Source organism: Lutra lutra, chromosome 1 (assembly GCF_902655055.1).
Source record: "Lutra lutra chromosome 1, mLutLut1.2, whole genome shotgun sequence".
Classification (NCBI taxonomy): domain Eukaryota; kingdom Metazoa; phylum Chordata; class Mammalia; order Carnivora; family Mustelidae; genus Lutra; species Lutra lutra.
The window spans coordinates 122,407,040-122,432,348 of NC_062278.1; the positions used below are offsets into that span (position 1 = coordinate 122,407,040).

A 25,309-nucleotide genomic window follows, 5' to 3' on the forward strand; every position below is an offset into this window, starting at 1 on the left:
TACATGCCAGCCCCTTGTCCAGGAACTTCTCACAGCTGCCTTGTAATCCAATCACTGTTATTTTCCACATCGCTTAGAGACCAGGAAACTGAGGCACAGAGAGGTTAACAAGTAGTGAGTGGAGACAGAGCCGTGTTCAGACCCAGATTGTCCGACCTCAGAGCTCGCTGTGCTATTCCACCTCTCCATGGGGCAGGCGTTTCCCAAGTCCCGGAGAAAGTGGAGACTGACCCTCGTTATGTCACAGGCCACTGGCCTAGGGCCTGACAGACACACACACGCACACATTAAATTCTCTCTCAAAACATACTTGTGATGGGAAGCAGTCCACGCCTTCTGGGCAGCTTCCTAGATCTGTTTACTCAGAGAAATATGTTTAGGACTGAGGCAAAGTACAGGAAATCATAACTTGTAGGCTGGAAAACTAGCCAAAAAAAGAGGGGGGTTTTCGAGCAAATAGGTATTTGCGGGGCTTTGCGTGTTTGTGTGTTTGTACACAGGTGTGACCATGTAGATGAGGAGAGGAGAGCCAGGACCAGGGCTGTCGGCTCAGGTTCTCTGGGCTTTTCCTCCAAGACAATGCTAATCCAGAAACATTCTTTCCCTGCAATTCTGAAGACGTGGGTGATGTGCTTCTCTGTCCCCAGACAAGCCAGACCCCCCAGCCGGCACGCCCTGCGCCTCTGACATCCGGAGCTCCTCGTTGACCCTGTCCTGGTATGGCTCCTCATACGACGGGGGCAGTGCCGTGCAGTCCTACAGCGTCGAGATCTGGGACTCGGTGGACAAAACGTGGAAAGAGCTAGCCACATGCCGCAGCACCTCTTTTAACGTCCAGGACCTCCTGCCTGACCGAGAGTATAAATTCCGTGTGCGCGCCATCAATGTGTATGGAACCAGTGAGCCGAGCCAGGAGTCTGAACTCACAGCAGTGGGAGAGAAACCAGAGGGTAGGCTGCCTTTATTTTATCGCTGGCTTGAAATATGTGTGCATGGCTTTCCTTGTGTATGTAGAAACCTGTACTGAGAGGGGTACCGAGAACCTAGGAGATGTTAGTGATGGCTAGCAGAGTCTTTGGGGATCTTGGTTTCCAGGATGGTGATGCTGATCCATGCTTTAAAAGAGGTACCTGTGTGACTCTTCCAGACATTGGACCAGCAATTTTGGTACCCTGCCACCAGGGGGCGATGGTTTGTTAATCAGAAGCGCAGTCCTGGAAGGCAGGAGTTCGTGGGGACCTAAGTTTTAACTTTCCCCTGCATCCACCTCCCTCCTTCTCTCGCGCTCCTATCTCACTGTCTACTCGGTGTTGAGTTCTTGGAACACAAAGACAGATTAGACAACGGGCTTAAATCTTAAGTAGGAGGACAGCTGCGTAGACAGTCACTGTGATGAGATGGGATACATGCAATTATAGTGGTGTAAACAAAAAGAGGAGGAGACACAGCAGAAAGCATGAATAAGTTTGCCATGAAGGTGGAGGAAGGCTTCCTAGAGGAGGTAACACTTATGTGGAGTCTTGGGGAAAGGAACGGACTTCCAAGAGGCAGGGAAGATAAGGAGAGGCATTCCCCATGGAGGAAACAGCATGAGCAAAGGTGCAAAGTGTTGGAAAAACATGGCATTCTGAGAAGCTTGTGCTGGGGTATATGCTGTGTGAGTCAGAACAGGAGGAAGCAACCCGAAGGGCAGTTTAAGTTACATTGTGAAGTTCATCCAAGATTTCCAGGCAGGGGACTGATATGATCACATGAGGTTTTTTTAAGAAAGAGAATTAGAGGAAGAGTAGAGCTTTGCTACCCAAACTGCAGTCTGGACCAGCAGTCTTGGGATCTCAGCACTTGCTGGAAATGTAAACTCTTGGCCCCTCCCCACCCCTGGTCCCTTCTGAACCCTCATTTCAATATGGTCTACCCCATGGATTCAGATGCATGCCGCAGTTGGGGAAGCACCCAGGGAGGGAAGAGATGACACTGGAGTTGGCAAGATACTAGTGGGACCTCTGTGGTGTAGTTCAGGTGGCGAATGGTCCGGCCATGAATGAAGGCCTCAGCCGATAGAACCGACCATTCTCAGTGACTTTTTGGGTAGACTTGGAGGAAAAATTAGAAGAGTACAAGATGACTCCCAGCTCCTGGCTTAAGTAACTGAACACAAATTTTCTATTTTGTTGTTGTTGTTTGTTTGTTTAAAAATCCACTGCTTTTTTTTTTTAAGATTTTAAAAATTTATTTATTTGAGAGAAAGAGATTAAGAGGGAGAGAGCATGAGCAGGGATAGGGATAGAGAGAGAGGGAGAAGCAGGCTCACCACTGAGCAGGGAGCCCAGTGCGGGGCTGGGTCCCAGGACCCCAGGATCATGACCTGAGCAGAAGGCAGACGCTTAACTGACTGAGCCATCCAGACACCCCGAACACAAATTTAAGAGCCATTTATTATTATAGTTCTTGGTGGCTAACATATATCAGGCACTTGTTATAGGCTAACAGTGTGGGCAGCCCTCTACGTGCATCATTTCCTGCATCTATCTCAGTGAAGTAGCTGCCATTATTACCCCCATTTTACAGATAGGAGAAATGAGGTTTATAGGGCAAACCTACGTGCCCAAGATCACAGAGCCTGTAATGTAAATGGAGAGCTGTCTGACCTGAAGCCTGTGCCTCTTTGGGAGTAGTCAGACTGCCTCCCAGGGACTGGAGGTTAGGCAGTGGGGAGTCCCGGAGAAGACACAAGTTCTGGTCTCAGTTCTGTGTGACTGAGGTGACTGAGGGCAATCCAAGTGTCCTCAGACTACTGACTTGAATCTAGAGCTCAGAAGAAGGCTTAGGTCAGAGCTAAGGATTTGAGAGTCTTACTGTTTAACTGATAATTGAAGCCACAAGCATCAGTGAGGTCCCCAAGAGGGTGGTAGGAAAGTCACCACAGATACACGGAGACGAAGGAGCCTGCAAGACCAGAAGGAAGGGCAAGAGGGAGAACACCAGGAGAAGATGGAGCCGAGCTGAAGAAACACAGATGTTGTGAGTCACTGAGAGGGCTCAGGAAACAGCCACCAGCACTAAATACAGAAGGAGATGAGGTCTCCTGGATTTAGCCCTTCCGGACGCAGCCATCTTTGCGAGTGAAGAGCAGAGCGTTTCCACAGGGTGGAAAATGGTTACCCTGGGATAAGTAATAAGTGGGAGAAGGAAAGGCCAAGAGTGTGGAATATTTTTTCAGAAGTTTGGTGTGAAGAGAAGCAAAAGGCTGCCATGAATTCAAGGTGGAGAAGAGGCTGGGGGTGGGGAGGAGGGACACCAAGGAAAAGAGCACTGGGAGAGGGAGAGCTTCAGGTTGTGAGACAGAGAGGAGAAGGGAGAGTAAAGGACAGGGCCTGTCTGAAGTCATCACGGGACCAGAGGCCTCATGAGTATGGGATGGCCATTACGGTTTGATGTCCTTCTTTGGTGAGAAAATCAGATATAAAATAGATATTCAAACCTTGCTTTCATATGAAATGAGGGCTCCAGAAAGAAATCGGAGGACGCCAGTGGAAAACATACCAGATTTATAACGTTGCAGGTACAGCCCTGTCTTGGGGGCCTTTATCTGGCAAGCCAGGGAATGTGGAGGCTGTGGAGACATGGATCCCAGCCCCTGGGACAGGCCCACTGGGCCTCCCTGCAGCTGTCCTGGGCTCCTGGGCTCCTGCCCACCAGCGACTTGCAAATGTCTGGTGGGGGAGCCTGTAACAGAACAGCTATCTGCCGCCCTTTGACGCCCCCCTTTGAAATGAGCTGGCATAGGCAGGTTAGCTTGGGGGCAGTGGGGGCTCCAGATCAGGCACTCAGTTTTATGTTTTTAGCATATTGCTTTGTTCAAGAAGAGTACTCCCCACCTCTGGAAAAGTGAGAAGGAAAGAGATGACAGGGCAGTGAGAAGATGTTCCTTAGCTGGAAAGGAGCTCTTCCAGGTTGTCTCTGGAGGAAACCCAGAGAAACTGTAGAGTTCCCGAAAACCCCAAAAGATGAAGGCCATGAGTGCTGTAAGGCATGACTCCCAGGAGGCCAGGACAGCAGCGCCCAGGGCTGGAGGGAGAGTCTGTGGGGACCAGGGGCTAGGACTGCTGGGCTCTGGGCAGGTTGCCCTCCCCGTCCTCCCTGCAGCCAAGCCAAACCCCTGCTGTGGTCCTCAGACTCTCTTCCTAGGGCCCCTCCTGGCTGGGAGCAAATGAAAGGAAATGCAAAAATAGCCTGCAAGCCCAAGGAGGGGTCCAGGCCACCCAGAGCTTCCAGACTGGAAGCTGTTCCCACCTCCAGGCCCAGCTGGATTACCGGGGAGGAGGGGCAGGCAGAAGAGTTGTGGGGCATTAGGACTGAGGGGCACGGACAGAGGGATTGGGAAGGTGGGCTGAAGGGAAGTGGGGGTTCCAAGTCAAGCCCCCCGTGGATGGGTCAGATGCTTGTTAGTTATAACCTGGGTAGGTCATCTGTCTACTTTAAAAGGGAAATGGCTCACAGAGAAGTGGGGTGTGTTTGCACACGCATGTGAACTGCATGTGTGCATGGGTGCGCGTGTAGGTAGAGGAGGGATGAGAGGAGGGTTTTGGTGGCTCCTCTCCATGGAGCCAGTGGTCTGTGGTGGTCATCGAAACAGCAGTGCCAACTTACTCTCCCTCCACTAAGCCCAGCTAACGTCGGCTGTCCCCTTCCCCACTGCCACCAGGACCCCTCCCGCCTGTGCCTTAGCAGCTTGGGTTTTCCTCTTCATCCTGATCTCCCCGTTCTAACCCTGCTAAGCACCCCAACCCCACCCTACATTCACTCCCCCAGTGTATCCTGCACCCCACCTGTGTTCAGGCACTGTTTGGCTGGCACAGGACAAAGCACGATGTCCTTCCCCCCCACACCAGCTTTAGTGGCCTCCTTATGCCACAGCCGCCCCTCACACTAGAATCCCTAACCCAGTTAGCTCCCCTCCCTGTCTTCCCAAACCTGGGTAAACAGAGTCACTAGCCCAGTACACCCATCTCTCCCGTCCCAGCCAGGCCTTCATCTCCACCCCACCCTACCCCTGCTCTGACTCTTCAATCCACTCTATCCTTGCCCCCATCCTAATTTGTTCTAGAATATATAGCTGCTAGTAAAACAGCAGGGAGGAAGACTCCTTGAGGAACTAGGGCTTCCTTGCAAGCCTGAGGGCAGTTAGAGATGCAGAGCCCCCTGAGGGCTACAGATCTGCCTCCCTGGGCGGCTGGCCCAGTCTGGGGCTGCAGAGGCCTCTCTGGGGCTGGGGTGCCCTCTAGTGCCCATTGGGCATGGAACAGCCCTTGGCCCTGGAGAGCTCCGTCCAGGGGGCTGCCTAAGGTATGCCTCGTGGGAGTCCCCAGGGCACATTCTGGTCCTGTCCCAAACACTACTCCAGGGGCATGAGACTTATCTGCTTGCCAAAAGAACTCAGAACCATCTTCCAAATAGTTCTTGTGCTTAGCTCGTGGATGTCCTAGCTCTTTCTGAATAGAAGGTTTTTGAAACCTCTTGTTGAAATCCCTCCTGCTGTGTAGTTCAGCTCCTTCTGTGGCGGAAAGATGGAAACTGAGTGGTCACCCCTCCCATTACTACAGCCCTTTATTCTTGAAGGCCTGGCTAATCCAACTGTGGCCTTTCCCCAACTCCTACACTGCTCATCTCCTTAGGGCCACATCCCCCTCCAAGCAGAGTGGAGGCGGAACGAGAAGAAAAGGGAAGAAGGGAAACCTCTCAGCCTGGAATCTTGGTCTGTTTCAAACAGAGGAAAAGTGGTGGAACAGTGAGCCCGAAAGAGGGGCATGACTTCCCTGAGAAGGATCTAGGTCCCCACAACCATAGCATCAGGAGAGCCGTCTGCGTTTCAATTGCCAGGGGAGAAAGGCAGAGGTGAAGGGTGGATGTGGTGTTTGCAGTGAGGGCCAGAAGGCCAGCCCTGTCATTTCTAACACTGGGAAGAGGCCAGTTCTAGAACGGCATGCCTTCTCCAGGACTCCCCGCAGGGTGCCCCCAGGTGCCAGGCCGTTGGAAAGCCCCATGTACAGCTGCTGCCCCCTCACTAGGGAAGCATAGACAGTTCTTACTAAAGCTGCCAGGCCTACATGGCCCGCCTTCTCCTTTATCTCTTGTCCCACTGCTCATTCCACAGCAGGACGAGTGGCATGGGAATGAAAAGAAAAGGGGATGCCTCATTGGGTGAACTCTCTCAGAGAGGGTACCGTGGGCCAGGACGCTAGGCCTCCCCGACAGTAAAGGTCACTATTATTGTTAGTATTTTGTCTCCAGGGTCCAGCCAGTGAAGCAGCCGTTGTGAAGGACTCGAATCCCTTGGTTCCCTTAAAGCCCCATCTGAAGTGCCCTAAACTCCTGCTGACCCTATTTATCATTCTCATGGTGCATCTGGAGATGTGAGTTCTTATGCCTACAGCCTTCCTCCTGTGTGAGGAATCACACGAGATCATTCTCTCAAGTTACGGCATTGATTAGCTGATAAAAATCGGTTACTTTGGGGCGCCTGGGTGGCTCAGTGGGTAAAGCCTCTGCCTTCAGCTCAGGTCATGATCCCAGAGTCCTGGGATTGGGCCCTGCATCGGACTCTCCACTCAGCAGGGAGCTTCCCCCTCTCTCTCTGCCTGCTTCTCTGCCTACTTGTGATCTCTCTTTCTCTCTCTGTCAAATCAACCAAGCAATCAATCAATCAATCTTTAAAAAAAAAATCAGTAACCTTAATCCCACCCTTGGCCATTGAAATTGTTAAAAAGTAAGGGTGTCTCATTCAGTTTGGTGTCTGACTCTTGATTTCGGCTCAGGTCATGATCTCAGGGTCCTGGGATCGAGCCCCACATGGGGCTCTGCACTGAACGTGGACCTTGAGATTCTCTCTCTCCCTCTCCCCTGCCCCTCTCCTCTAAAAAAAAAAAAAAAAAAAAAAAAAAAAAAAAGTCTCCACTTTAAACTTTTTCCCCAACCAGGGAGGCCTAACCATGTCTGCTCATCTCCCCACAACAGCTCTTCCTTTCAGTGGCTTTCCATGCCTCCCCAGCCCTGCTGTGACTTTTTAAGTGCCTACGGCCCCAGTTCCAGCAGCGGATGACCCCAGGCTCTGCTGGGGGCAGAGTGAGAATACCTGCTTGTGTCCAGTGCACATTTCCCCTCTACCTGCCTTGATGGCGTTCTGTTGGCCAGAGCAATAAGAAGGCTGAGAAACTGGGCTCCCCACGCTTGGGTTTTAACTAGCCGCCCTAGGACTTGTTACCCCTAAATGTTGAATAATTAAATTCTCCCTGAAATGTGACTCCGTTGCTGCCTTCCAGGTGTGGCTCCCTGGGCATTCTAATGGTCTACGAACTGACAAGGTCACTCTCCACTCTCAAGTGCAAGTGTCGCTCGGTTAGAGCAAGAAGACTTGCGCGGTTAGGCTGCTGTCCTGGAGCTCTCTGTGAAACCCCCACCACTAACCCGGGAGTTCCCATCTCTCCTACCCTTTTTATGGTTCCAGAGCATTTGCCTTCCTGTGACAGAATATTCTTCCCTGTCCCAGTGATGTTTAGTTTTTCATTTCCTCAGCAGCACTTTAAGGACTCTAAACAAGGGGCGCCTGGGTGGCTTGGTCTGTTAAGCTCAGGTCATGATCTCGGGGTCCTGGGATGGAGCCCCAAGTCAGGCTCCCCACTCGGCCTGGAGTCTGCTTCTCCCTCTCCCACTGCCCCTCTACCCTGCTCATGCTCTCTCTCTCAAATAAATAAAATCTTTAAAAAAGAAAAATAAAAACTAAAAAAAAAAAAAAAAAAAAAAGACTCTAAACAAATTGCAGCCTCTCTTGCTCCCGGAAGACTTATCAATAGGATGAGTGCTGTCCCTTATCACACCCTTTCCCCAAAGTCTGATTCTCTCACACACAGACACGTGCACGCACTCTGTAAAATCTCTGTCCTCCCTCGCTGACTTCTCTCAGTTCTTTGTTCTGTCTCCTCAGGAAACCTGCCTTGTCTCCATCTGTCTGTGAAACATAGCCCACATCATGACTAAGGAGCACAGAGCACATCCCAAAATATGGCACCTAGAGCTAGCCAGTGACACTAGAAATCACCTAAAAATACACCTCCCTCCTTTTACTGACGAGGAAACAGGGACCCAGAAAGGGAAAGGCTCTCAACCAAGGTCAAAAAACATAGTGGCTCCATAGGGACAAAGCTATGCCTAGGGAAGGGAAAGCCCGGAGGGGCACCTGGGTGGCTCAGTCCATTAACCATCTGCCTTCGGCTTGGGTCATCATCCCAGGGTCCTGGGATCGAGCCCCACTTTGGACTCCCTGCTCTGTAGGAAGCCTGCTTCTCCCTCTCCCACTCCCCCTGCTTGTGTTCCCTCTCTCACTCTCTCTCTCTTTCTCTCTCTGTCAAAGAAATAAATAAAATCTTTAAAAATAAATAAATAAGTAAGTAAAAATAAAAGGAAAGCCTGGAGCTCTGATGTGAATTTGTTCTGATGGACACTGACTGTCCCCTCATGCCTCCCCCCATTCACTTCTGACGCATCCATGTGAGCAGCCAGTGTGGGCTGCTTATGTCCCTTCTCGCCACACCTCTCAAACACCTGCTGGCTTCACTGTGTGCCCTCGCCCACCTTCCCATTGTGTTCCAGCATTTCCTTTAAGACCCAACTCAAGGGCTTCTTCTTCCCAGAATAATTCCTCTGACTTACAGTTGCCCTATTTTGTATCAACATCCTGCCCTGTATGTTCAGTTTGTGCTGTGATGTCATATGCAGGGATTTCAGGGGGATGTAGATCTCCCTCCCCAACTCATCTGTAAGCTCCAGAAAGGAGAGATCATGCCTTCTGTGTATTTTGTTTGTATACCCACAGTAGCTTGTATGATACCTGGTACACGGCTAGAACTCCAGGTACCATTATCTAAGTAAATGGATAAATGGATTTGATACTCAGAGCAATTTAAGTTGCTGACTTTCGAGCTGAGCAGAAAGGGGCTGTCACAGTTGTGTCGGTTCTGAAAGTCAGAGAGCCTGGGAGCACTGTGAAGAAGGGTATGTCTAGGGGATCCTGAGGTTACAGAGCAAGAAATGGAGGTGACTACTTGTGAAGAAGCTGCTGGGTAGGCTAAGGCTGTGGTGTGTCCATGGCCCCTGGTACAGTGGGGACTGACCCAAGCCTATGGCCATTCCCAGTGCTTTGGGCTTCGTGGTCTTGGGCCTGGGAAGCCTGAGGTCTGACAAGTCCCCCAGCATGTTTCGTTCTTGATGGTCCTTCCCTAATGATTGCTGTGTCCTCTGTGTTCCTCCCTGTCTCCCCCGCAGAGCCAAAGGACGAAGTAGAGGCATCAGATGATGGTGAGTGCAGGCCACCTGTCCTCAGGTAGACTCGAGGCATGGGTGGAGAGGGTGGTGAGAGAGGAATCTGACAGCTCACAGTCACCCTACCCTCACCCCGCAGATGAGAAGGAACCTGAGATCGACTACCGGAACGTGACCGTCAACACTGAACAAAAAGTGTCTGACTTCTATGACATCGAAGAGAGACTAGGCTCGTAAGTGGAACGGGAAGTGTCTTTCAGGCCCCCAGGGTGGGGTGGCACAGATCCCGTCATTAAGTTCCATGCCTCGTGTCCCCATCTTTTCTTGGGTTTTGCCAACCTCCCATGCCGAGACCCCCTGCAGAAAGAGGAGGTGCAGTACCAGTCAGCAACCCACAAGGGCATCCCCACCCAGGCCCTCTCAGCTACTGCTGGTGCAGCTGGCTCAGCTCCAGGAGAGTCTTGAGCAAGGCCTTCCTTTCCTGTGCCTTCTTCCCCCAACCCCTGCATGGGCTAACAAGGCACCACCGGGGGTCTGGTCGGACTGTCTGAGGTTGCCGTCTGTGTCATCGGCAGGAGGCAGGCAAGTCTGTGCCATCTCGCTGTTCAGCAGTCATAGCTTTTGTGCGTCTGTAAAGGCCACAGCCTTGAAAGGCACAGCTGCTCACCACTGCTCGCTTTAGGAACCTGGTCTGCGCTGTTTGCTCTGGTTGTCCCCTGGAGTGCAGACACCCCAGCCCTGAGCCCTCACCCTTCCCCTCCAGCAGCAGCCCCCACGGCTGCCTGTCTCCCACTAACTATCCCTGGAGAAGCCCAGTGGAGGCCAAGGGGGTGGGGTTCAGGTTTGATTTCTAGGAGGTTTCTGGGAAATAAAAGGGTGACACCAACCTCACCAGAGTTGCCTACAAGGAGCCTGCCCTGCCCGTGGGAGCTGGGTCAGAGGAACACTGCACTCCTCTCTCCCACCATGGACAGCAGGGACCTTCCTGGGCTGTCTCCAGGACCCCATGCTGGACACTGGAGCAGAAGGAAGTAGCCACTCAGAAATTCTCTGTAGCTGGGGAGGACTTCCTCCACCTGAAGTCACGGGTCCATCTTTGGCGAAGGAGAGAGAAGTCCATCAGCCAGGATGGAGGCTTCAGCCCAGACAGAGGAGCAGGCCTCGGTGGGGATTGGGTGGGGATACAGGCTGGGCTGGCCACAAGGTTGCAGGTGAGGGAGAGGAGGGTTGTCTGAGCTAGAGGGGCACCCCATGATCAAGGGCAGGCACTGGCAAACTTTTCTATAAAGGGCCAGATAATGGCTAGGTGAGGTTTTGGTGAAGCAAAAAAAATGGCCATGGGCGAGATGCACACGCACGAGCGTGGCTGTGCACCAATAACATCTTATTTCGAAAAGAGGTGGACTAGATTTCTCCCACAGGCCATCACTTGTCAGCCCCAGCGTAGTGAAAAGCTTGACTCAATTTGCCTTTTCTCTCCTCCTCCTTTCATTCGCAGTGGGAAATTTGGACAGGTCTTTCGACTTGTAGAGAAGAAAACTGGAAAAATCTGGGCAGGGAAATTTTTCAAGGCATATTCCGCAAAAGAGAAAGAGAATATCCGGCAGGAGATCAGCATCATGAACTGCCTCCACCACCCCAAGCTGGTCCAGTGTGTGGACGCCTTTGAAGAAAAGGCCAACATCGTCATGGTCCTGGAGATGTGAGTGGTGGGCTGCGGGCCCAGGAGCCCCTCGTGCATCTCCCCCACTGTCCACACCCAGGCCCCTCTGCCCCAAAGTGGGGAGCACTGCAGCTAGAGCTGTAGCCTGAAAGAGCCTCCCACCCCCAGTGGCCGGGGGACACCCTCTAGAACAGCACATCTGTACACAGGAGTGGCCCTCACCCACTGACCTCCAGCCTATGGCAGCCCTCACTGTTTCCATAACAGATTGGCAGATCTTGAGGACCCCCTGCCCCCCTTTTGCCCCCACCTTCCTGTGAATGTGCCAGGTTACCCCTAGGCTCCGCATCTGCATTCAGGGGCTTTGACTTGGAGGTGGCTTTGGAGGAGAAGAGAGGGACAGAGCAATTTCCTGACTGGCCTTCAAAGTAGACGTACCCAGGGTGGGGGGCTTGGGATGTGGGGTGCAACCCTGTGCTCTGCAGTCCCCCATCGTGTGCTTGTTTGTACTCTGACTTCTCACCAGAGGGTAGGTAGTGCTTTCTGGGCTGGGCTGTCCACACACAGGGGATGGATCCGATGCCCTCCAGCCAAGGCTTTCCTGGAATCATCCGCCCCCAAGCTGCTGGCAGGCATGCATATGCACACATGCGCAGGTTTATACCCACACACACACACACATATAAACATATGCGAACGCACATGCGCATTCTGCCCTCAGCCAGATGTCCTCTGCAGAGGGGTCTGTGTCTTCAGTTTCTTTCCTGTTTCCATGAGAAGTTTTTTTCAGTGTGATACCATCAGATCAAAAATTGTGACTATAAGAACATACACAATAATCAGTTCCCATTCTGACCCTGTCCCTCATCCACCCTGTTTCTACCACTACCGCTCACACTGGTAACTATTTCCACTGGTTTTTTGTATCCTTCCAAACTTTCTTTATGGAAAATACAAGCATATATGATTTTTTAAAAAAATATTTCCCACCTTTTAGCACCAAGGTACCTCCTAGCCACTATTCTATATTTTTGCTTCCTTTCGTTCCTTTCCTTCCTTTCGAACTTCAGCCCCAAGTTCATCTTGGTGCGAAAGGCTCTGAACGTTTCCATGGCTGGTGAGCTTCCCATCAGCCCTGCTCTGTGGGATTAGCTTGCATGCAGAAACCACAGTCTCCTGGAGTGGTCTTCCTTGGTTTCCAGGCCTTTGCCCTTCCAAACAGTGTTTGTAACCTTGTCCATACGTCTCTTCACTCACACCTGTGCACATCTATAGGAGACATTCCCAGAAGTGTGGTTATGCAAGATCAAAGTGCATGTGCATTTGAAATGTTCAGAAATCTCGTGAAACTGCCTCAGCTTCCTTGCTTGCTCGTCCTGAGCTTCAGGGACCTTAGTCCTTTGGAGAGGATCCTTTCAACACCTTTGTTCCCAGGAAAGGTGAGGCCTCCCCGGGCTTAAGGTGTGATTTTCTCCCCTCACTCTGATCACTTTGGGGTGTTTCCTTCTGGCTTATGCACATCTGGAAAAGCTAGAGGGGCTCAAACGCACAGGCTTAGAATACAAATTGAGTCTGATAAGTCTCATATCAGTCCCAGCTCTGCCTCTTACTTGTTGTGTGGCCTTGAATAAGTTACTCAGCTTTGCTAAATTCTTAATGATATTATCGGTAAAAGGAGGATATAAGCTGCCCCATGAATAACGTGAGGATTAAATGGAATCATGTAGTCAGGCCTAGTGCTCTCTAATTGGGACTTATTCTTGGTCGTATGATACATTGACTTTCTCCGTCTTGGGGTCCCTTTCCCACTTAAAATTCTTCCGTGAGCATTTTAACACACACCGAGGTGTTGTGGAACAAAAACCTTCCTATTCAGGAAACCTGGAGTCAGGTCCTATTACTGCTGAGCTGTGATTTTGTCATTATTAAATCCATCCAGCGAGGAGGCATATTGGGATTAGACTCCCTTTTTGGTTCTAAAATTCGACAATTCTGTGGAACTGTAAACTACTCCAAGAAAGTCTGCATTCATGTCTTAGAATCTGTTTTCCGCCCCAATTCGAGCCTACCTGCCCACTTCCAGGAAAGGCTGGCCCATGTCTGTGGCCTCACCAATCACTCTCTCACATTAGCCCTTGGGCTCTGTGCTTCACGGTTATTCCAGAACAAGTTGCTTGGTGCAGCAAGTGCGGGTGTGTGGGGACATGGGAAGAAATGTCTTATGTTTAGAAGTTAAGCTTTGGGTAAGTTGGGAGAGGGTGCAGGGAGGGGGTGGGAGGCAGCCAAGCCTGGGTAAGGCCGGGCAGCAGCACCAGTGGGCAGAACACCCATACTTAGCGTGGAATTGGGAGTTGGCAAGCTGGATGGAAAATGTTGAGAGAAAACATAAGAAGGCTTCAGCTGGCCTGGCTTTCGTCCCTCCTCCCTGCACCTCCCCAGTGGCCAGGAGCAAGTCTGGCAGTCACAGATGCCAGTCTTCTGCAATTGGGGTAAGGAGCTTGCCCCTTGATAGGAGCTCAACCAAAGAAGTGGGAGCACATTCACACTCCATCTGTACTTCCCTTCCAGCTTAAACAGACTTGGCCTTGAGAGGGTAAAGCCTGGCATTCAGCGGTACAATTTGCCATTGCCCTTGTTTGATGGAGATACTAAGAGTAAGAGAAGGACAGGGCCTTCAAGGGTCCGCTCCTTCAGTTCAGCCACCTCCGACACAGTGAGAAATCAGAAGCAGTGTGTCTTCAGCCTTTCTGACCTCTGATGATGGGACGAGCCACAAGCCTCCATTTTTATTGGGGGTTGTTGCCCAGACACAGGGGTTCCCTTGGGCTCCTGGCCTCAAATCTCGGCTTGTCCTTGGGGAACGCTCAGGCCCTTCCAAGTGATGGTGAGACCCTCAGCACTGAAGCAGTACGATTTAGGCTGGGTCTTTTCACTGCCCATCTCACTTCCGTGTTGCCATTGGCTAAATTTATCAAAGACTATTCAGTTGGCTGCCAGGAGACAAGGAGTAGAGGGTCTGGGTCTGGAGTCCGCTGAAACACCATGCCTACTGGCTGCCAGTGAGGGCTGGCCAAGGTCTACACTTGTGGGGGGTGGATGAATTTGATCCCTTGGGATTAAGTAGCCTTGCTAGATGGTATTCACTCACTCACTCACTCACTCACTGCTCATTTATTAAGCATACATTTCTTCTGGCCCAGTCTTGGCCCTTGGCATGATCCCATCTCTGTGGGTGGCAGCTCCTTTCCACCCATAGTCTTGAGTATTTTCAAGAGAAACCTAGGTAGAACCATTAATCCTGTTTCTGTAACCTCTTCCATCCTAGGAAATGGACCACAGGAACAGCTTTCAAAATACATTAACTATTTTTTAATAGATTGAACCTATTTCAACTTACACTGAGTAGGTTACTTCTAGAAAGGCAGTAGTTATTACCTCTACGGGTCAGATTTCTACTACTCATTGCCTCAGACATTCCCAAGGGCACTGCAAATAATGGTTGCTTACTTTTCCAGAATATTTTGCATTTAGAAGCACACATTTTGAGACACCTTGTCAGTGCCACATATTGCCAGGTATAAATAAAGTTCCAGAGATGAGCCAGACCTTTTCCACACATATTCATAAACAACTTTGAGACAAGGCAGATCTGATACAAAAAAGTGCAGACGAAACCCAGGACTGGAAAGATCATTTACCCTGGGGAAATCAGGAGTGATTTCTCAGAGGAGTTTCTCAGTTAAATTTCCCAAGCTTGTCCCAATCCTAAGAATGACCTGGGGGGCTTATGTAACATAGATTCTCAGAGCCCTCCCAAGATTTTCTAAATCATAACCTGCAGAGAGGAAGACCTTGAGAGTCTGTATTTTCAACAAGAGCCCCAATAGGCTCTTTAAAAACAAACAAACAAACAAACAAAAAACAGGCTTTTAAAAAAAATTTTTTTAAAAAGGTAATTATTGAGCACTTACTACGTCACAGGTACTCTTCTAAGCACGTTACCTGTATTTATTCACTCAGTCTTCACAGCAGCCCTGTGAGGTGGTACTGTTTTTACCTGCACCTTCCAGGTGAGGACATTGAGGCCCAGAAATGGGTAAGGTGGAAGGAGACCTGAGAAGGATAATTCAAGTTTGACTTGGAGCAGAGCTGTGGAAACGGAGAGCTTGAGGACGCAGGCGCCACCTGCTGGCCGCCCAGGGAAACACCCCCTCCCCCTCTCCGTTGGTGGGAGAGCGTCCGTTCTAGTGCCTCCAGCGACCACTGGTGCAGACTGACCTTTCCTGCTCAGCCCTCCTGGAAAGTGTTGGTGATGGAGGCCCACACAGGCTGTGGTGTGCTGGGCCCCATGCTGCGCCCCTGTCTGTCCCTCTCTCAGGGTCACTGCCAAGATCCATGGACTCACCACAGTTTGTGAAATGGTAATTAATATGTGGTGAGCACCTACTGCATGTCAGGCATAATGCTTTACAAAAGTTCCTTCAATCCTAACGACTCTATGAGGTAAGGACAGATAAAGAAAGCAGGGCTCAGAAAGATTAAGTACTGTGCCCAAGGTCACACAGCTGTAAAAGGCAGAGACAGGATCCACATGCAGCTCTTCCCTTCTTCATGATGGCTCCCATTAGAAGAGAGAAGGCCCTTGGAAGAGGATGGGCCCAGAACAAAACCTACCCAGCCTTGCTCAGCTGGTGGACATACAGGCCATTGCAGAACAGAGCTTACTGACGTCTGCATGCTGTAAAAGTCACCGGGGAAATGCTTTAAATTTTCTGAGCAGCAAGGAAGGAAGGTGGGTCAGAGGGCTGGGACAGGGGAACGGAAGGGACCCATGTCACTCAGGTGACAAGGCCATGCGTTTGCATTGAAGGGCAGTATGCTGCTGTCTGTAGCCTCTGGGCCAGTTCTTAGTGGAGGATGCCTGCTGTGGGCCCCAGAAACACCTGGGTCAGGGTCCAGAGTCTATGCAGTCAGAGCAAGGGAGCAGGCAAGACGAGTTAGTTGTGGCTGGAAGGAGTAACTGATGCCATAGGCCTGGCTAGAGGAGGCAAATGTAATGGGTTGCAGCCAATGAATGTCAGAAAATGTGCTGGGGCTCCTTATTATTGAAGCTATTTTTCTTTTTTCTTTCTTTCTTTCTTTTTTTTTTTTTTTTTAAGATTTTGTTTATTTATTTGACAGGCAGAGATCACACATAGGCAGAGAGGCAGGTAGAGAGAGGGGAGGAAGCAGTCTCCTCCCTGATTTGGGGCTCGATCTCAGGACCCTGGGATCATGACCTGAGCCAAAGGCAGAGGCTTTAACCCACTGAGCCACCCAGGTGCCCCTGAAGCTATTTTTCTGTTTCTGGATGTGTGGAACAAATGCTGTGGGTGTTGTGAGTCTTTCAAATGTCAATTCTCCCTGACTAGAATACATAGCTGGGGTACAAGAACGAGCCCTTACACATCTGTGGTCATTCGGGGAAGGAGGCCTCCTGGTGGTTACCCTTTTTGTCAAGCCGAGGAGATTATGTCTAACTCACTCAGCTCATGATCACCTCTGAAACTGCCCAGCCTGGATGCTTCTTTGAGTCCCCCAGCAGCTTAGTGGGCACGAACAGTGCCCCCCCACCCCAGCAGGAAATCAGGAGGCCCGGGCCCATCCTCATACAGGGGAAACCAGGATCAGCATAACAGAGCAGGGGCCTAGAACTCGAGAAGCCCCCTCCGACCCTGGTCTTTGCCGATCCTGCCCCAGACTGCCCTGGGCCAGACTCCCTGCCAGCCTGCTCGCCATGCTCCTGGGAGCTAACTGTTGTTCCGCCCCTGCAGTGTCTCGGGGGGTGAGCTGTTCGAGCGCATCATCGACGAGGACTTCGAGCTGACGGAGCGGGAGTGCATTCAGTACATGAGGCAGATATCAGAAGGGGTGGAGTACATCCACAAGCAGGGCATCGTCCATCTGGACCTCAAGCCCGAGAACATCATGTGTGTCAATAAGACCGGCACCAGAATCAAGCTCATCGACTTCGGTCTGGCCAGAAAGCTGGTGTAAGGCCGCTCACCCGTCCTGTGCTCACCCACAGTACGGTGACTGTGTTACATGCACTGGGCGTTGGAGGGAATGCGCTGGGTGGAGCTAAAGTCAGAGGTCGTGGGGGCTGCTGAGGCTCCCGTTCTGCCCCGGCCCACCCACTAGGCTTGGCCTCGAGTCTCTATCCCTTATCTGTAAAATGGGTTAATGGTAGTCCCCACCTGCTTGAGCGGTGGGGGAGGGTCGGGTCAGGGACATTCATACAGGTGCAGTGATGAAAGTGGTGCCTGGCACACAGTGAGCCTTCGCTGTTGACTTTTGTTGTTGTCACTCTCCCCTCTTGTGCTTTCACTCTGGGGCCTGCAGCAGCCACTCATTTTGGTGATGGTGCCTGCTCCCATTTGTATCTTTCGCAACGATTTCCGGAGCACTTTCACATACTTGCACTGGGTTCTCAAAGCAGCCCTGCAAGAGCGGCAGAGCAGATTTTCGGAGCCCTGGTTTATAGACCAGGAAGCGGTAGCTTTGCCTAGCAGGTCCCACTACGAGCCAGGAGAGGTGCTGGGGCTGGAACAAGGACCCCGGCCCTGGCTCATTGTTCCCGGAGGCCCCCCTGCTATTCCTGCCTCAGCTGGGGGACAGGTGCCGGGGCCTTCGTGTCCAGCCCTGCAGCCGTCTCGGTCTGTGATGTCTGCCTCACGCCCTGCCCACGTGCCCCCTGCCTGCTTCACTCTTTGATGTCTCAGTAAGTGACAAAACAGCCTCACCCTCTATCCCCTGACCCCTGCCCTGTCACCAAGGAGCTGAGGGCTGGCGCAGACTGGCCTTTCACCACCCCGGGGCACTTGGTGCCAGGGCACCCCATTACAAAGGGGTCACTGAGGCAGTGAGGTTCTGCTAGGCTCTGACTTGCTGTGCTCCGCCCACTGAAGACGTGGCGTGAGGGCAGCAGCTGGTGCACAGGGCCCACCTTCAGGCAGGAACCACTCACGGTTTGAGCAGATAGGGTGCTTCTGGCCCAAGGGGCTGGTAGCATGAGAGCCCCAGTGACACAACATGCAGGCTCCCCGGTGAGAGATACGTGGAGATAGCGTGTCTCTCCCATGCCTGGAGAGCTGGGAAGGAATAGCGTGTAGTTGGAAGGGTTCAGGTTGGAGTGGAACAGAGCTGTTGCATCTGAAAGCTCTTCAGTCATCTGTCTTTGAGCATTTGCTGTGGGCTCTGTAGTGACACAGAGCAGATGTGGTCCACAGGCCAGATGTCTGCCACCCCCCACTGTGGACGAGATCCTCCAGGAGATGGTACCATGCAGTGGACATCCTACTAGACATCTCTGGTCCTTTCCGGCTGAGTGACAGCAGCCTGGGGTTAAGGTCTTTCCTGGCTATCCCCCTGGTAGCTCCTGGGAGGAGAGACAGGTGGGGGCAAGGGGGTATAGCTTAGGAGTGGGACTAACTGGGCTTAGGTCCTGACCCCCACTGTTAAATGTGGGTAAACCACTTGACTGCTCTGGGCCTCCCTTTCTTCCTCAGGAACAGGGATGTCATGCCACCTTCAGGTCCTCGAGAACATTGAACAGGAAAGTCCTTATGAAACAGGCAGCAGGGTACAGAGGACATAGAGAATGTTAGGGATTATTGCCAAGCACAAGTCACAGTCCCTTCTGGGAATACTTGGGAGAGACAGACATGTGAAAAAACATGCTGGGGGTGGGGGGTTGGTGGCACCTGGGTGGCTCAGTTGGTTAAGCCACTGCCTTTGGCTCGGGTCAGGATCCCGGAGTCGTGGGATCAAGTACCATATCGGGCTTCCCCTACTCTGCGGGGAGCCTGCTTCTTCTGCCTGCCACTCCCTCTGCTTGCTCACTTTCTCTCTCTCTGTCAAGTAAATAAATAAAATCTTAAAAAAAGAAAGAAAGAAAAACCATGTGGGGTGCAGGGGCTTCCACGGCCTCCCCTCCCTGTCCTACGCCGCCCCCCACACTGACAGGAAGTACATGGTCTGTCAGTTTCACCAGGGCATTGTCACACCAATTCCCAAGGAGGCCAGGTGTCTCCGTGCCATTCTCAAGGGGAGAGCACCCAAGAGCCAGGCGTTGTCTGTGTCCCTCCCGTGCACACGGATGGCGTTCACTTAGCATGGGTTCCTCCTGAATGTTCTGGTGATTGATCCTTCTCCATCCTGGTTACAGAGAATGCGGGGTCTCTGAAGGTCCTCTTTGGCACCCCGGAGTTTGTGGCTCCTGAAGTCATCAACTACGAGCCCATCGGCTATGCCACAGATATGTGGAGCATTGGAGTCATCTGCTATATCCTGTGAGTCTTGGGCACGTGAGGGAGGGGCAGAGAGCCAAACAGGAGGATTCTGGGCTGCCCTGCCACTGAAGGGGCTAGTGTGGGTGTTGGTGGAGAGCCCACCTCAGAGTCAGGAGGGCAGCAGCTCCTATCCTGCTCCCACCAGCCTGCCCCACTCCGGTTTGCCCGGTGGAGTCAGCAGCCCCCTGTTGCAATCCTGTCGGGGTGGCTAGCACTGACCCTGACACCCCATCCTGGGCCCGTCACTGTCCCTCATGCTGACCAGGCTGGGGTCTTCAATCAGGAGGGTGGCGTGGGGCTGGTGCCACGTAATTTACCCTCGCTTGTGTACGTGGGTCCATGGAGAAGGAGGCAGGGAACGCAGGTGCATCTCTGTGGGCATCATCATTGTCTTCAGAAGACAGCACCCCATCCTCATGGCAGGGGACCCCAGCGACCAGCCTCATCCCTGAGTCCAGTATATGAGCCCGTTATAAGCACTTCTGATGAGAAAGCCCTCAGCAGACAACAGAAAGCCACGCAGGAATCGGAATTGGGGAATCAGGTGGACAATATGAAGCCACTTTGGTTAACGATGGCAGGAATGCCCACCAGAGCTCTGGGACCAGTCCTAGACACGAATCACCTAGGCCTCTCCGTAGACTGCAGATTCTGCTTCGGGAGGTCTGGGACAGCCTAGAATCCACGTTTCTAACAGCTTCTAGGCTGCCGGTAGTGCTGGTCCAAGGACCACACTTTTCTGACTAGCAGGCTCTAGAACACACACCTTGCGGGGGGCTCTCACTGACTTAGTCTCCGAAACCCCAGGCTGCAGACAGTCCTTAGCCTCAGAGGCAGCTCCTGGGTTTATGGGGCAGCACACAGTGATGGGATGGTTTCCTGAAGACACAAATAGGCTCACGTTCATTTCGAAAAGTGAACATATTTCTGTTGTTAAAGTGAAAGGAAAAGTTTAATGTCCTCATAGAAAACTTGAGGAGGACCAAGGAAGCTTTCTTTGCCCCCTGGGGTCTTCCGAGCCAACTGACAACGGCTCTAGGAGATTGTGCTGCACAGTCAGCTTCAGGAACCGCTGGTACAAAAGCTTAAGCAGAGATGGAGTGATTTGTGTGTCTGCAGAGTGAACTGACCAAGATTACTTGGTGTCCCCCTTTCTCACACCCCCTTCCCAGGGCCAGGAGTTTTCATTCTTTTCTACCTGCTCAGGAGTTTGATTCTCACTGTGGCCTGTCAGGACAGCCTCCCTCAGTAACACCTGGGTCGTGGGCTCTGTAGCCCAGAGAGTCCTCTTCTTCCTTGCACGGGGTCCCCCCACCTCCCCCAAAGCAGCAGACAAGAAGCTCCCTAGCCAGGAGCACGTATGCCTGTTTCCCCCTCCCCTACCCCAGAAGAAAGGGAGCTGACGGCTAGTGGAAGCTGCAGTGACCCTGTCCTCCTGGCTCCCTTGGTAGATAGGGAATTAGAGCAGAGCTTTGGGCCCAGCCACCCCTCTGGGGGCTGCCCCAGTCTGCACGGTGCTCATGTGCTCCCACGGCAGCTCTGGCCCTGGGGGAGACACCTGGCACTTGAGAAACAGGCTGGCTCCGTTTGTTCTGTTCAGACCCCTCTATCCTGTGGCCTGGCTCTATCCCTGGGTCCCTCACAGATTTTCACAGGGGCTCCCATTTGATCCTCACTGCAAGCCTGGGAGGGAGTTGTGGCAGGGATCTGACCTTCATGTGGCTTGGAGGTGACCCGGGCTACAGGGGCCCTAGCCATGTGGGCATTCTGCATCTGGGGAAAGGTTACATGGGTGTGTTCACTGTGAAAATGTAAGGGTAGTCCCTAACTGGTAGGGAGACCAGCTGTCCTAGTTTCCCAGACTATCCTCACTTTATATTTTTTTTAAGATTTTACTTATTTATATGTCAGGGAGAGAGAGAGAGAATGCATAAGTAGGGGGAGTGGCAGGCAGAGGGAGAAGCAGGCTCAATCCCACAACCCCAGGATCATGACCTGAGCTGAAGGCAGAAGCTTAACCGACTGAGCCACCCAGGTACCCTTAGTGTCTCCCCAGTGTAGCACTGAGGGTCCTGTATCCTGGGCAGCCCATCAGGCCTGGGTGTACCAGGAAGGCTGGTCACCCTCCAGGACTGTGGGAAGTAGGCAGCCACGTGGACTTCCTTGGCCCTAATCACCTCCAAGCCAAACGAAGATCAGATCAACTGTCCCTCAGAGGTAACCATCGTCCTCAGGTCTAACACCCTACCGCAGTTTTGCCTGTCCCTGAACTTTGTATAAATGGAATCCTACGGGAAGATGTGTCCGGCTTCCTTTGCTCAGCGCTGTTGGTGAGACCCACTGATGTCACTGTGTGTGGTGCTAGATTGTTCATGCTCACGCTGTGTAGCGTTCTGCTGTGTGACCCTCATCTGGTCTGTCCTATCTGCACTGCTGGGTTTTAATAGATGCCCATCGTGGGTATTCCAAGTATTCTGGTGCGTGTTGGGTGTACATTCTAGAACTAGAATCATTGAGCCATAAGAGCACTTTATTTTAAAATGCCAATTCTTTTAGGTGGAGGAACATCATAATCTGGATAATATGTTCTATTGCTTTACCAGATTTCTTTAAGGCTAAGACCAAGAAATAGGGAAGACCTTTTGAAATGGGGAGAAAATAATTCTGATGAAAGGGGCATCATGCGGAAGGTGTTTGGCCAGCAGGGTGCACGGAGAGGGGAGAGCTGTGTGTGTGCCAGGGAGGCCAGTGCAGGCCAGGCAGTCCAGTGCGGACCAGGCATAATGGACGCAGGTCAGCTCTATCCCCCCAGTGTCTAGGCTCCTGCACACACCACGGCAGGCTGCTCTGCCCTCTGGGGCTTTTCCTTGTTAGCTCTCACAATGGGGAGAGGACTGGGAGCTCCCCTCCTGAGTGAGGGCTCTCAGCAGAGCACGTGGGACCCAAAACAAAAGTGGGAGCCAGCCAGGCCCTTCCTTTCAGACCCTGCTGTGCAAAATTCTAGAGTAGCAGCTGCTGGAAGTTCCTGGAAGAGGTGCTGTGGTAGTCTTCATGTACCCTCTATCCCTCTCGTTGGAGCTTCATTGTCTGTCTGATAATCCTTGTCAATGCCACCTTCCACATTTGTACCAGAGGAATCCCCCATCTCCTTTCTGGGGCTAGTGAGAAACGGGAAGCCAGGGAGTTGGGGAAATACGTAATAACTCATTTACTATTTAACACATAGTTGGTGAATACCTCCTAAGTAACCAGCTCTGTCCCATAGGTTGTTATGAACTTCTTGGAGGAACTCCTCAAACCCCTCAGGGAGATCAGGGCTGATCTTGTCCTAGCCTGGAGACCTGGCCTCGCTTCCAGGCACAGGAGAGATGCAGTGGGTGGGATTATGAACCCCCTACCTTCTCATCCCTGATTCTGGAAGGAAATGGTAGATTTCATGAATTTCCTGGAGATTTCCTGGTTTTAGGCAGGAGGAGAGAGGATGGGAGTGATCTAGGCCACACATTAATGATGTCCTAAGCCTTACCTCCTTTTCTAAGACCTCCTTTCCTTTCCTGCTTTCCTCTCTGTTTTCTGAGGACTTAGTGTTGCCTTACCGCCTGTGGGGACACCAGAACCCTTCTCTGTGCCTTTCTCTCACCCCTACTCCAGAATTCCTTCTCTCCCTCCCCTGCTCCAAGGCAAGGTAAAGGGCAGTTACTGCTCTGCCTTCTCCCTACCATCTTCCTACTGGGCTCAGCAGCAATAGGAAGATGAGCTCATCATTTCAGCTCATTTGTCTTTTTTTTTTCCTCAAGATTTTACTTATTTATTTGAGAGAGAGAGAAAGAGCATGAGTGGGGGGAGGGGCAAAGGGAGAGGAGAAGGGGCCCTGATGTGGGGCTTGATCGCAGGGCCAGAGATCATGGCCCAAGCAGAAGTCAGACGCTTAACTGACTGAGCCACCCAGGCATCCCTCAGCTCATTTCTTGAGTATCTATTATAGTCCAGAACACCACAGCCATCCCCATCCAGAGCCTAACTTCTAGAGACATCAGCCCAGTGAGCTAGGAAGAAGGGCCAGTGCCCAAGTGTCAAGTGCCTACTCAGACTTGGGTTTTGGTACAGGATTCTTCAGAGGGATCCAACAGCCCCACTAAAGGCTGCCCTCGCCCTCCCCACTGCTGAGCCCAGACATGCTGTCTGATTCCAGCTCCTGCAGCCTCCAGGAGCCCTGAGACCAGACCCAGACCCAGCCACTACCTATAGGTTTCACTTTTCAGAGACTTGGGCTGCAGCTAGAGTGACTAACCCAGGGAGTCCCACTTTCTTGGCCACTGCACAAAACAATACCCAGTTCTTCCTCTGGGACCTAACCAGCCTTCTCAGATCTTTCCACCACCCTGAGGAATGTGTGTCTGAAGGCGCAAATGGGATAAAAAACTGTCTTCCTAAGCATTCAGTAGCTCTGCTGGCCGATGTGTGGTCTCTTTCACCGGCCATTCCTGCAGGAGGTCATCTGCTGCTCAGAAAACACCAGGAGGAGAGTACAGTGCAAGAGGCATTTCTATATCTTTCTCTTTTCTGACATTCTGCCCTGCATGCAAAATGGTCTTCTGCATAAGATTCCCTGCCTGAAGTTTTGCTTCAGTGAGAGATTAAGAATTAAAAACAGGGGGCACCTGGGTGGCTCAGTGGGTTAAGCCTCTGCCTTCGGCTTAGGTCATGATCTCAGGGTCCTGGGATCGAGCCCCGCATCGGGCTCTCTGCTCAGTGGAGAGCCTGCTTCCCCAGATCTCTCTCTGCCTGCCTCTCTGCCTACTTGTGATCTCTGTCAAATAAATAAATAAAATCTTAAAAAAAAAGAATTAAGAACTGCCTGCTGTCATGACCTCCGTGACTCCTCAGCAACCATTAAAATTGGATGTGAAGACTTTGTATACACTTGTGAAGAGACAATGTCAAGTGACAAAAAAGTGGAACACCCAAAAGTTTGGCCATAGTGATTACAGTTTTGTTAAAAAAATAAATAAATAAGATAAAATTAAAAAACAAACAAACAAACAGATAAATCTGTTGTTTATGTTGGGAGGAAGAAAAAACTTTCCTCCACCCTCTTAGGTTCTTTTCTTGGAGGCCTGCAAATCAAACTGACAGAAGGCAGATTAACAAGAGAAAAAAAACAGATTTAATTATGTATGTATGCATGGGAGTTCACAAAGAAATGATTCAAGAAGGTATTTAGAATTGGGGACTTACATACTATTTTAAAGAGAGCAAGCAAGTAATTGTAGAGAAGTAACTAGACCAAGGAAAAGAGGTTTGGGGCTTCTGGAGAAGGAAAGTTGTGAGAATGTGACTAGGAAATGTGTAGTGAGTAAGGGTTGTTTAGCAAGGTCTGTTATGAAGATGAGTCTCGTCTTTCTGGGAAGGGAGAGAACGTATTTACAAATGGAAATTTATGTTACCTTAATAAAGAGAAATGTATGTCCTGCTTTTAGATTGAAAGGGAGGGCAAAGAGCTAATTGCCATCAGCTCAAAACATTCTTTATACCAAAGTGGCATATTTCAGAGTGACATACTCTGATCCCCTTCAATTAAAGAAATGAGATAAAACTAGAAAGAGGGGTGGGTAGTTGTGTTTTTTAATGCTAATGTTATTATGTTTATTGATTGGGTTGATCAACCCAACCATATGTGATCCTTATGCAAATTTTAGCAATAAAAAGCCCAAATAAGAAATTAAAAAAAAAAAAAATCCTGCCAAATCCCACCACCAGGAAACATCACTGAAATTCCGACACTCTCTTTGTCATCATGCTCTGCATATATGGCAAGTTTTATTTTAGAGACGTACTCTTTAACAGGAATTCTGTGGGAGCTCGGCAGGCAAGGAGCCAGCCAGGGCTGGGGGTATTTCCGATGGATGGGCTGCCAGAAAGGAGTGCCAGAGGCGAGGACACTCTCCCCAGCTGTGAACTTTACAGAGATTAAGCCCTATCTTTGCAGGATTACAGTCCC

At 51.2% G+C, this 25,309-nt stretch overlaps 1 protein-coding gene across 4 annotated transcripts in view; it reads left to right on the forward strand.

Annotated features, from left to right (window-relative positions):
- The window catches only part of MYLK (myosin light chain kinase), a 202,616-nt gene that overhangs the window by 159,288 nt on the left and 18,019 nt on the right, over positions 1–25,309 (forward strand). For all 4 annotated transcript variants that reach the window (XM_047735204.1, XM_047735185.1, XM_047735196.1 and 1 more), the window contains exons 22-27: positions 648–950; positions 9,319–9,351; positions 9,455–9,548; positions 10,814–11,017; positions 16,792–17,008; positions 19,184–19,308. In XM_047735204.1, coding sequence (XP_047591160.1) covers positions 648–950; positions 9,319–9,351; positions 9,455–9,548; positions 10,814–11,017; positions 16,792–17,008; positions 19,184–19,308 — 976 coding nt within the window. The remainder of the gene's footprint in view (positions 1–647; positions 951–9,318; positions 9,352–9,454; positions 9,549–10,813; positions 11,018–16,791; positions 17,009–19,183; positions 19,309–25,309) is intronic.